At 38.7% G+C, this 12650-nt stretch overlaps 1 protein-coding gene across 2 annotated transcripts in view; it reads left to right on the top strand.

Annotated features, from left to right (window-relative positions):
- The window catches only part of TOX3 (TOX high mobility group box family member 3), a 73456-nt gene extending 62606 nt beyond the window's left edge, over positions 1-10850 (top strand). For both annotated transcript variants that reach the window (XM_063410734.1, XM_063410733.1), the window contains exons 4-7: positions 4070-4339; positions 5631-5858; positions 7189-7269; positions 8980-10850. In XM_063410734.1, the coding sequence (XP_063266804.1) occupies positions 4070-4339; positions 5631-5858; positions 7189-7269; positions 8980-9720 (1320 nt within the window). In that variant the 3' untranslated portion in view covers positions 9721-10850. The remainder of the gene's footprint in view (positions 1-4069; positions 4340-5630; positions 5859-7188; positions 7270-8979) is intronic.
- Positions 10851-12650: the final 1800 nt, after the last annotated feature.

Raw genomic sequence — 12650 nt, 5'->3', positions numbered from 1 at the left:
GCAATAGGACTAAATATGTCTTCTGTGGCATGAGAGTCTAAAGTGATTGGAATTGTTGAGAGTAGAATAGTTTGATGGACAGATATCTTTATGGTTCCTTTGATGAGGCCTTCTATGAATCAAATGCTGAATGTCTTTATAATGTGTGCAATAGGGTGATGACAGCTGTATAAGACAGTGTGCCTACACAGTCACCATAAAGTTGTTTTGAGAAGAGGAAAATAATTTGGACTATGTTTTGCCTTTTTTAAGTCCAGGTATATCATTAGAATCATAGAAGGGTAAAATTTGGGTTGGAAGGGAGCTTAAAGACCATCTCCATCTAACTCCCTTCTGTGGGCAGGAAACCTTCCACTGGACCAGGCTGCTCAGGGCCCCATCCTGCCTGGCCTTGAGCTTCTCTGTCCAAGGCTTCATCTCTCACATTAAATAACTGCTCCCTAATTCCCTACCCAAACCCCCCATATCTCACTTTAGAGCTGTTCCCCCTCGCTGTCACTGGAGAGCCCAGAGAGGTGCCCAGTGTTCCCCTCAATAAATGTCTCTGTACCTGAGGGGTTTGTAGCACTCGTGTAGGGTGACAACAGATTGATCTGAGTCAAAGCCATTTCAGTCTGCAGAGGAATTAGACAAGTTATTTATATTTTGGTTTTGGTTTCACACATTCTATCCTTGTTTGATTGTCATGCTGAGTAAACCAGTGGCTGAGCTCTGTCTGATTTCTTTTAAGATCATCAGGTTTTGCCTAATTCAATCTAAGGCTGTAAAGGAGATCAGGTTCAATCAAAACTTGACACTGTCTACTTGAGAAGTTCATGAACTTTTGTCAGAACTAATCTCTTGTTTTGCTTAATGTTACAAAAATCTTGAATGCTTTTAATACTTGTGTATCACATTTAGTTCAGGTTAAGTTTATGTAAAAGAGCTTGTGATATTCTCTAAAATTCTCTCAGTATTCTCAGTGGATTATTTTTGGATATGTGAGCTTTTCAATTTTCATATAATAATGTAATTAGAATGCCATGTGGGTGCTTCAGTGCACTCATATTTCCATGTGTGCTTCTGATATAGGGTGATTTTCATTGTTAAATGTATCTTTGATAAACATCTCAAGCATAAGGAAATGCTACTGATCCTTTCAGTATTGGCCTTTGGTAGTATCAGGGAAAAAATAAGAGTAAAGATAATTGGTGGAAATTTTGTTTTCTTGATTTAGGTCCCTTGTTAGAAGACTGTTGTTTGCTCAGGAGCTATAGAAAAATGCCATGGACTTTAATATTGCTATGAACTAGCATTCCTGCCTTCTTTCCAAGCCACTGTACACACATAAAAAATGGCTTATACTTCTTTGTCTGAAAGCTCTTGTATGGGTACCATAGGTTGTTCAGGCCCACAGCACTGTACCACAAAGCAAAAAATAAAAATCCTCTTCCTTCCTTTTTTTAAAATTTTGATCAGCCATATAACTTAAAGTGCAGAAAATACATTGTTTGTTGTTTTCATATGCACATATAATGTGAATAATAAGGGATTGAATATTATATGAAACATTTTCTTTCATATAGTATATCTTACCAGTTTAGTTCTCAATGGCCAGTTACAAAATATTGTTGTTGCCATTCCTAGATTTTACTGAAGCTCTTAAGATTGAAAAAAAAAAAAAGGCTAAAGAAATCAGGAAAAGATGCAGAAAAGAGAAACTGAATTTAAGTGAGTGCAGAAAATCCACACAAGCATCAAATAGTATCAGAAAAAGGGCCAGTTAAGAATTCATGGGCTTGTGTATAAAATTAGATTCTGGGTCAGTGCAAGTCAAGAGAATTTAGTCTCAATAAAATCATAGATGCAACCGAAATGACAAGACTTGGAGTAAATGGTTTGTAACCCATGTCATCACATTTTGTTGCCTCGGTGTAAAGGCCAGAAAGGCCTGCATTGTGTAGCAATAAATGGAGAACAAAAGCAAGGCTTTTAGGGGTAGAACACCTCCAAGAAAGGACTGCACAGTAATGAATAAAGTTAGTTCTTATGAGTGAAGGTTGTTCTGATGATCTTCAGCTTTGTTGGAAAAAACAGGGTTTTTTTCATGCAATAAAGTAACGTCTGTAAGCTAAAATGATTGGAGTAATAGGCAGAGAGTGATATCGTTTCACAAAAGACTTTGAATGACTTCCAGATGCCGCTGCCAATACAAGTCACAATCAAAATGACCCTGTAGTTAACAGCAGTAAATTTTCACAGAAAGGTGCCCTGAAGCAAAGGGGTATTTCAGCCAATAAGTCTGATGTTTTGATCTTTCTGTATCAAGTGCTCCACTTCTGGCACACACACTCATCTCTAAGGAACTACAGTCCTTTACTGAAAATATTAAAAGCATTTAAGAAGTAGGAAAAGCAGTGTGGTACGGTATGGATGATGAGCCAAGCTGGCAATGGTTGGGGAGGCATGGGGAAAATGAGGGTGAGCCCTGGTGCACAGGATCTGGATGGAGAACTTGTGAGGTTTACTGGGTCTGTACTGGCCCCAGCTGCACCACCATGTGTACTTTTATGCTAAAGAAGGATTGTTTTTACTGTATGGGCTTCAGCAGAAAGAGACACGAATGAGAAATTCAGAATTAATATGATTTACGGCTGTAGGCAAGCAGTGAGCTGCAGTATTTGTGTATAGAGATACATGAGGCAGGGTGTGCATCTTCTCTGACACGTGTTGTTTCTTTGTATGGCCCCCCTTGTCCCAGCCCAGGAAAGGCTTCCAGGAGCATAGAACCACTGCCTCTCTTGAGGGCAGAGTTGTACAAACTCAGGGAAAGTCATTTGGGCTAAACTTTTACCTCCATGCTGACACAGATTTTTGAAAATTGGTTTGTACTTATCCATACTTAATAAGAGAGCACCACGAAGGTCAAACTCTGTTGTGGAAGTCCAGTGGGCTCCCACAATTGCTGTTTTGTTCTGTGTCATTTCATTAAGGATCATTGCACCTGCTACTAATTGCAATGTGGCTTATTAATAATGAAAGAGTTTTCAAAATCTAATTTATTTCTCATGTTTCTGGCTGTTCAAACAATGACTGTAGATTAATCAGGTTGCTGAATCAATTTGTGAGCTATTTATTCTCTTATTAACTTTACAAAAAAACCTTCTTTTCTGTTTACATGTTCCTTCATTGGGTATTGATCTGTGTGTGGTCAAAAAAAAGTTACATAGGCAGATTGCAGCTGACTTTACCTTCAGGGTCTTGCTTCTTTTTATTTACAAATGTGTAAATGTTGTGCAGATGTAGAAGACACAGTTTGTGCCCTCCAGAAACAGTGGAAACCAAACCATGCAAGCACTTGTGTTTGTGAGACATGGAGTACAAGAAAAATAAAGTCGGTGGTTTGTGCATTGATCGCCACTTGCACGCGTTTAATTGTTGGATTAAAGACAAAAATGTGCAGTTTTATGTGGTGCTTGCCAACAGGGATCTTCAGGAGTGATGGTGATTACTGGACTGGTTCTCCAGCCTGCTGCAGTGAATGCACTCCAGCCCTGGCAGGGCAGTGTTCTGTGTTTAAAACAGCTCTAAAATCCCTTCAGACAGGACTGGTTTGTACCTGCTCCTGGTATTTGTAATGGCCAAGACTTACTGAAAATCAGTAAAGGAAGATGCTTTTCTCTCTATATATATAGATCCCCTCATCCCACCCCAATTTTGTTTACTTTCTGACAACAGTTTGTGTCTCCTCATTTGCAGTGATTTCCTAAATCCTCAGTCATCCTGTTTCCCTATTGTTTAGGTACTTATTTCTCACTACATCAAGAGAAGCAATGTTTAAAAACAGAGAAGTGCAGTTCTTAGTCAAAACCCCAAAACAACCAGCCCCAGCTGGAGGAAAAGAGAAGTCTGGGCAATTATACTAACTGTTGCTGCACTTAATTTATTAAAAATATATTTAATTCATTAAAAATAAAGGAAGCAAACTGCATGTTGACAGTGTTGGTTCTGTAAGCCTGTGACAATAACTTCACCCGATAGTGCTGTATGATAACTGCTAATATCTCACCACTATTTCCATCTTTTTTAGGATCAGAGTCACACCCAGGTGTCCCAGTACCGCCAGGATCCCTCTCTGATTATGAGGTCCATTGTCCATATGACTGATGCTGCTCATTCGGGAATTATGCCTCCGTCTCAGCTCACCACCATTAACCAGTCTCAGCTGAGCGCGCAGCTGGGGCTAAATTTAGGAGGCACTAATTTGCCACACACTTCTCCCTCCCCTCCTGCGAGTAAATCAGCCACTCCTTCCCCATCTAGCTCTATCAATGAAGAGGATGCAGATGAATCAAACAGAGTAAGTCATTCCACGTGCTGCAGCCAGCGAGCTCCACACGCTATATTTCCATGTTTGTGGCGGTATCAGCTCAGCTGCAGTGTGGTCATTTAAAATACAAATGTTATGGTAAAGTGGAATATGATTAATTTGCTGATTACCTTCTTTACTTAGGAAGTTTCCATACTACTCCTATAATAATAAGCCTAAGAATAGATTTTTTTTTTCTTTTGGTCTAATTTGGCTCAGGTTTTCAGATCTGTTGAATGTCTTCAGGCAGTTTTGTCATTTTGGTATCCTCTGGAGTCATGTAAAACATAGATGTGTTTACAGAAAAGTAAAATAAGCTTTCTTCTAACTGCATGTTTAGTTGACTTATATTTTCCTTCTAATAAATCTCTTATAAAAGTAAAAAAAATATTGACCAAATGAAGTACAAATGTTGTTATAGCAGTATATGTAAAAGGCCTAATTTCAGGCTGTTCCATGAAAGGTTTTCTCATTAAGTTGATGGAAGTGATACATGTGGAAAGCTCATTGTACACGATCCTCAAAATATCAAAGTAAATTATTATCATAGAGGTATATTTAGAGCCACTTGATCTCCTTGCTGCAATAATCTGTGCATAGTTCAGATTATAAAAGAGGGCCAGGGGCACAGGGCACACACAGGGAGCAGAGCTGCAGGGACCCTCATCCCAGAGGGAAGAGAGGGGCTGTGGATGCCTGCCCAGAGCTCCCAGTGCCCCCCAAGGCACCTGCCCAGCACTGGGGGCCTGGGGGACACAGCCAGCGCAACTGCAGTGGACACAAAGTGCTGAGGTGCTGCTGCTTTTTTGCCTCAGAGGTGGGATTTTTAACCCCTGGCACACATCTAAGCTGCCAGTCTAAACCTGGGAATTGGGAAATGCCTCCAAGCTTTTGCCTTTTGAATCTCAACTGCTGAGATTGTATCTTAATGGAAAAACATAGATAGCCTCTTCAAAATATGCTATGAACTAAATCTTTTTTTTTTTTAAAGAGAAATTAGCATTGAGGTGCCCTTTTTCAGGTCAAGCTCATGAGATGTGACTCTCAAAGCCATGCTTAAAATGAGTAGAAACTACTCATGCATTTAGTTCCAGTATGAGATTATGCTGAGTCTAAGTCCTCTGTGGTAGAGAGAAGGGCCTGCACAGCAGGACTCTCCCAAGTGTTGCCTGAATAATAGCTTTATCCATATAATATTACAACTGACTGTCAATAATTTTTTGCAATTTATCTGGCTTCTTTCATACATTTATTGACTGTTCTTGTTCTTACTGTGTCTTAGGCTACTGGAGAAAAAAGAGCTGCCCCAGATTCTGGCAAGAAGCCCAAGACTCCAAAGAAGAAGAAAAAGAAAGACCCCAATGAGCCACAGAAGCCAGTGTCAGCTTATGCCCTTTTCTTCAGGGACACACAAGCTGCAATTAAAGGACAGAACCCAAATGCTACGTTTGGAGATGTTTCAAAAATAGTGGCATCTATGTGGGACAGTTTAGGAGAAGAACAAAAGCAGGTAAATTGGTGCAGGGCTGTCTCACCAGAAGTAAAATAGTAATCCTTGTAAAAAAATCCTCCCACCTCTGCTCTGAGTGAACCATGCTACTTGCTGGTGTAGAACTCTATCCCTGTAGAGCTACTGAGTTTTGAACTTGATGAAGACCTGGCATCTAAAAGTTATTTTTATGTAAGAGCCAACAGGTAGTGTTAAATGACTGTGTTTGTCTTTGAATTTTAAAGGGCAGTTTGTTGAAGAGCTCAGTTATAGTGTCCTAGAGTCCTCTTAAAACCATCTTTTGATGATTCCTATTTCAAAGCCCTTATTTCCTATTAATAAGTTAGAAAAGAGGAAGGTACAGCTTATTTACCATTTCCTTTGATCTTCCTTATGAATTTGTTACAAAGCGTGTTGATTTCTAACCTTTGAAGCCAATCCTCTGAGTCTCATCATGGTGGTGTGGGTGAAATGCTATCTCCAGCTCCAACTTGGTACAGAGTGATGAGTTTTGTACTTCCTTAAGGGTTATTCTTCTTCCCATACACATGGAACTGCTGCACATGGATTGAAGGGGGTTAAAAATCTGCCCTTTGTTTGTCTATTCCCAGTAACAGTTAATAGAAGCTTTTATGGGAGAACAGATTCCCAGATAGGACACCTTTTGGCAAGAGATGAATGGTTCTTGTTTCTGAAAAACATTTAGAAACTCTTAGTCTGATCTAACAGGTGATAATGAACATGATTTAAAGGTGAACTTTAAATTTACGGATGATTAAAAATACAGATTTAGTCATTTTTTTGTTGAACTGTTCTTGTTTAACTCAAAGGGGTTCTCTCACGCTGGCTCTGGGGCAAGTCCAAGCTCTTTGATCCACATTTTTTTTAAGGGCTACAGATTTTTTTTTTTATATGTAGTTCAAGTTTTTTTTTGGAAAAGAAAATGCTCAGGTGTATTTTGCTATTCTAGACTACTGATGATACATTTTAGCATCTGAAATACTCAATGTTCTAATATCCCTGCTACTTGGAGTAGTAAAATACTGTTTTCTGGGGAAGGAAAGAGTGCATAGGTAGTCTTGTCAATCAGTTGGCTGCTTAGACTGATGTCAAATAGCATCCTTTTGCTATTCCTAATAATCGGCATAAACTGTAGTGCAAGTAGACCTGAAAGCCTATAACATCTGCAAGAATATTGAAAACTTTTAAGGAAGAAAAAGCACATCTAACAATGGAGCGTTTTCAGGGGTTTCAGTCTATGTTTTTTGTTTCTTTGCAAGTGATTTTGAGACCATTCTGACAAAAACCTCTTAATAGTTGAAGTTGGTGAAATTGTGGTCTCTTTTAATAGGTATATAAAAGAAAAACTGAAGCTGCCAAAAAAGAATACCTAAAGGCACTTGCTGCCTACAGAGCAAGCCTTGTTTCTAAGGTAAGCCTAATAATGCTTCAATATAGTGCAAATGAGCTTTTACCAATGGTATGGAAATATTTGGGGCAAGAGGGGGATGTTATGCACAGTAGAAATAGAATCCTAGGATTTCTATAATACAGCTCTACAAGATGTTGTGCTGCTGCTTGAACCCTGCTTAGTCTCTGCAAAAGTAATTTCATCTCTCTACTGGCATACTAATGATTACCAGAAAACATCCTTGTAATTGTACATCTTCCTTGAGCTGCGGAGGCAAAGTAATACACTTCACCACACAAATAAAATTCAGTCAGGAAAAATATACTGACCTTTTGACATTAATATTTGCAAGCTGTTTGCAGGGGTTTGTTTTTCCTCAATTGCTGCTCCTCAAAGGACAGGCTTACTTTGCATGGAGTTGGAGAGCAGTGGTTGTGTGACAAAGCTCAAGTATTCTCGCAGGTGAGGGGAAAGAAATGCATAGTGACTCTGAATTTGGAGAGTACTAAAAAATGCACTAGCTGGCAGTGAGCCACATGGAGTATTTTAGTGGATCCTGAGTTAAAATAAAACCTGTGAAGAAAACAAAGCTCTGCTCTCTTACTTGAGAATTTACCTTTCTAGATAGCAGCACTGTGCAGGTTGTAGTTCTGTTGCATCTGAATATCATAGATGGAAGTGTGCTTATAGACATCTAAAATATGGGTAAAACATTACCAAGGTGGTTATTTATCTGATAATATTTTATAAAGATCAACAACAAAAATATATTCAATCACAAGAAAGCAAGAGAGGGGGTTGATGTCTTAACTTCTGAGAATATTTATTTGAATGTACAACTGAAGGGCATTATTAAATCATATGGAAAGTTGCTGTGTATTTTAATTAATGATTAAAAATACAACATCAGAAATTTTATACATGTTTTTGAAAGCTGGAAGAATTCTTCTTCTTGTCCTAAGAAGCTGTGTTTTTCTGTTGCCTCTGGAACTTAGATATTATTCAAAAAGCCTTTAGTATCACAATACTAACTGCTAAGTTCAAGAGCAGCAGGAATTCTAAATACCTTTGAGGGATATTATTTTGTGAATCTTAAGTTCCCTTTCTGAAATCATATTTTTTTCCCCAAAATCCATGGGACCAGGACTGCCAAGTAACTTCTGGGTAGATTGCAGGTGGAAATGACACTCAAAGTCATTGTATCTCATCTCCTCTAGACCAAGACATCCTTGCTGTAGCTTTTTCAGTGAGGTGGTTGCTGAGGGTAGGGAGGGGGTAGACACTGGTGCAGCACAATTTATTGCATTCCCAGTTAAATGTCTAAAGAGTGTCAGTTAATTGCTCGTTGGTTGATAACTCGTGGGGTGGGGAGTGTGTGTACTGCTGACTCCTAAAGAGCAGGGATTTTTTAAAAAAAATGTAAATATGTTGGGCCTGTTCTAGCTCTTTCAGCAACAAAATGTTTGTGACATCTGTGACTTTCAGGTGTTGATCAAGGGCACAAGTTAGTTTTTGTCCAAGTAAGATGTGGAGGTACCATATAGGGAATCTGATAAAGAGGTGATACCGTGTGTTGGTGATCAGTGATTGTTTTCAGACTGCAGATTGATTTTTTCTGATAGAAAACAAAACATGGCAAAGGTCTCGGAGTAGCTGTTACTTTTATTACCATGTAAACAGTAACAACGTTTTTTCTGTTGGAAAGACAATTAATTTCTCTTCCAAACACAGGCTGCTGCAGAATCTGCTGAGGCCCAGACAATTCGTTCTGTTCAGCAAACACTGGCATCCACAAATTTGTCTTCCTCCCTGATTCTGAATAGTTCCCTTTCCCAACACGCGACGGTGTCGGCGTCTCCCCAAACTCTTCAACAGCCCCTTTCCAGAGCAATTGCCCCAAAACCCTTGACCATGAGACTGCCAATGAATCAGATTGTGGCTTCTGTCACCATTGCCCCCAACATGCCAACAAACATTGCAGCTCCCTTGATAAGCTCCATGGGCACAAACATGGTGCCAACGCCGTCCTCGTCTCAAGTCAGCCCCTCCATGCAAAGCCAGCAGCACCAGATGCAACAGCTCCAGCAGCAACAGATGCAGCAGATGCAGCAGCAGCAACTACATCAGCATCAGATGCATCAGCAAATACAACAGCAAATGCAGCAGCAGCATTTTCAGCACCACATGCAGCAACATTTGCAGCAGCAGCAGCAGCATCTTCAGCAGCAGATTAATCAACAGCAAATGCAACAGCAACTGCAGCACATACAGCTTCAGCAAATGCAGCAGCAGCAAATGCAGCATATGCAACACCAGTCACAGCCTTCTCCTCAGCAGCACTCTCCAGGAGCCCCGCAGATCACTTCTCCCATCCCTGCCATTGGGAGCCCTCAGCCAGCACCTCAGCAGCACCAGTCACAAATACAATCTCAGACACAGACTCAAGTATTATCGCAGGTCAGTATTTTCTGAAGATAAATGATCTTGCAACATGGCTTTGCGTTGATGGAGGGGGTAGGGGTAAACCATATTTGGCTGAAAACTGTAAATTGTTGATGGTAGTTATGCAGGGATGCATAACAGATCAAATGATCCTCTAAAGTGTCTATTAGATAGGCAATAAAGAACTACAATGTAGCTGTGTATCATCTTTTAGCTGACTATAAATCATTTTGTTTAAAAGAAAAATGCTGTTCTCTTTTTCATGTGATGCCTTTTTAATTTATTTAAGCTTTACCTACAATATGTGAATCATCTGGCCTAATAAATACCTGGACCTTATGACTGCAAAACGGCCTTTCAGAGGTGTATGCTCTAACCCTTCTTTCTCTAAAAGTGAATAATGCACTTCAAGGCAGTATGAACTCATGGAGCCCTTAAAGCACAGTTGTAACTACCTGTAAAATTATGATTGGATTTCATACAATCATACTTGTATTACATGAGTTAGTTGATGGCATTTTTTGTCATGAAAAAATAGAGTAAATCACAGATTTTTGCCAAAGCTCTTATTTTTTTTTCCTCTCTCTTAAATGTCTTCAGAAAAACAAATACAAGTAACTGGACTTAAATGTTCGACCCAACTTTTCACTTCATTTCCCCAAATAAACCTGCCATAGTTCTTAAGAAAATATATATTGACATTTACCCTCTTACGTTAATTCCAATTACAGAACAAATGTGAATATTATATTCTGTGTCTAAGTGATGAGTTTCAGATTTAATACACTGTATTTTTAAAAGGGAAATGCACTTAAATAAAACTGTTATTACAAAAAGCTAAGATGAGAAATGCAAGTTATTAATACTCTGTAAAACCATTAGAATATTTAAATGAAACTCCACAACTGAATAATCAATGTAAATATTTTCTTTAAAAGTTGTAAGTTTTCATATCATGTGTTGTAAAGTTTTCATAAATGAGGCTTTAATGTAAACACTGGTAACATGAATTATTAATTGCTACATTGCTTATTGTGTTTTTATGCTGTTTTATACTTTTTTATGAGTTATGATAGCAGCAATTAAGTTGTTTGTATTTTGCTTATCTGAAATAAATGCTTTTATCTTGCTATAGAATAAACACATTTCAGTAAAACTGATGAGCTGTAAGTCTTTGATAGAGAAACCAGAAGTGTTTCCTTCTGCAAATGCTTTCTTGGGCTTTTTAAAACTCCTTTGGATTTTTATCAAACACTCTGGGTGAACTGGTGCCAGTGGGAAGAGAGCAAGCACTTGGCTCTTGTACCCTTTTGCTGAAGAGTTGATGTCTGTGACTTGAGAGGGAGAAAGCAAATGGTGCAGTCTCAGAGCAGAGGTGGTGCCCTGTGCTGGTAATCTGCAGGAACAGGGACAGAACCTGTCTGCAGTAATGTCCAGAAACACAGATCAGCACAAACTCTGGGTTTCTCTGTATCTGAGAGTTTCAGATGTAAATGCAGATGCTGCTGGGGCCTTCCCTCTGTAAGCTCCAGCTCCTGCCTTGGGCTGGTCCTGAGTTGTCTGACTTTTATTTTCTAGTTAAGGGAGAACATGATGGAGTGGGGAGGATGGAGGGGGCAGGCCTTTTATATGAAGGGTTTGGAAACATTAACATCCAGTGTGTTGTCAGGTTCTTAGTGCTGTTCATATATTTTTGCTCTGAACAGAAAGGAGAGAGCCTTTATTTTCTTGTTTCCCTTTTTTGCCTGCAGTATCTGTGCTGCAAGTGGAGTCTGACCACTATCCCCAGTTGTCTGGCATGATTAATTACAGCATCTGTCCTGTCAGAAGCTATAATGAAGAGGTCTTGATAAAAATTGCAAATTACCACTGGCAACAATCTTAAACTGCTTATGATAAAATGAAAATTAAAAACAGCAAGTGTCAAGCCTGAGCAGAATCCTAATCCTGTTTGAGGCATGGCTATCATGCTCAGTACACAACCCAAAAATTGTGGAATAGAGATCCCCAAAAAGTTGCAGCCAGACTTGAGGGAAGAGGTACTGTACCATGTGAGTTTCTTCATAATGAATTCAGCTTTCAATATTTCATCATCCTCAGGTACTCTGTTTATGATGTACAAATATTGAACAGCAAGAAATTCTAATTATAAATTTATAGATTTCTTGCAGCAGAAAAAATCATGTATAAATTGAGGCTTTTCATAATAGGTGTTAGTTGACAGCTACCATGCTCCTAATAGCCATAGCATGATATCTAATAATGCCTGGGATGGAGGGTGTTTATTCCAAGTGCAAGGAAGCCTGTCTGCATTAGAAATGGCACGACAGAGGCTGGTTGGGAGAGATTTTGTGTGTGTCAGTTTTAACCAATGTTACATAACAAAGGAAACCATTTTATAGTTGTTTTTGAAACCTTCAGACAAATGTCTTCAGAAATAATTGCTAAACTGCATGTGACAGTAATTGTGTATTAGTTCTATAATTGTCATTTTGAAGACCTATGAAGTATCGTTGGAAAAATGTCACAAGTGATAAGAGTTAATTACAACTGAAGTCTGTTTTCAACTATTTGCAGCGAGAAGCAGGTGTTATTACACTCATTAAATGGTTTCATAAATCCTGGGTTTTATCACATTTGATTAAGAGCTGCTGAACTACTGATGTTCAATTCCAGGAAAAATAGTTTTAATTACTGCAGCTAAAAAAAAAAAAAAAGAAAAAAAAAGAAAATTAATGATCAAGCAGGACTGTACATTTTAAATATCAAAATTTAAATCTTGAAAAACTGGAGCATCTCCCTGCTTGCCACAAAATTATATTTTACATTACCCACAATAGCATATTGCAGAACATCTTGTGTTTCAAACTGTGCAAGTTTGTGTTCATGTTCACTAAGTCTAAGTGAATAACTGTGCTATCATAGGTCATAAATAAAACTGTTAGTTTAAATCGCTTGAT

This window comes from Prinia subflava, chromosome 13 (assembly GCF_021018805.1).
Source record: "Prinia subflava isolate CZ2003 ecotype Zambia chromosome 13, Cam_Psub_1.2, whole genome shotgun sequence".
Lineage (NCBI taxonomy): Eukaryota > Metazoa > Chordata > Aves > Passeriformes > Cisticolidae > Prinia > Prinia subflava.
Note: the sequence above shows the minus strand (reverse complement) of the source record. Positions and strands in the feature narration are given on the sequence as shown.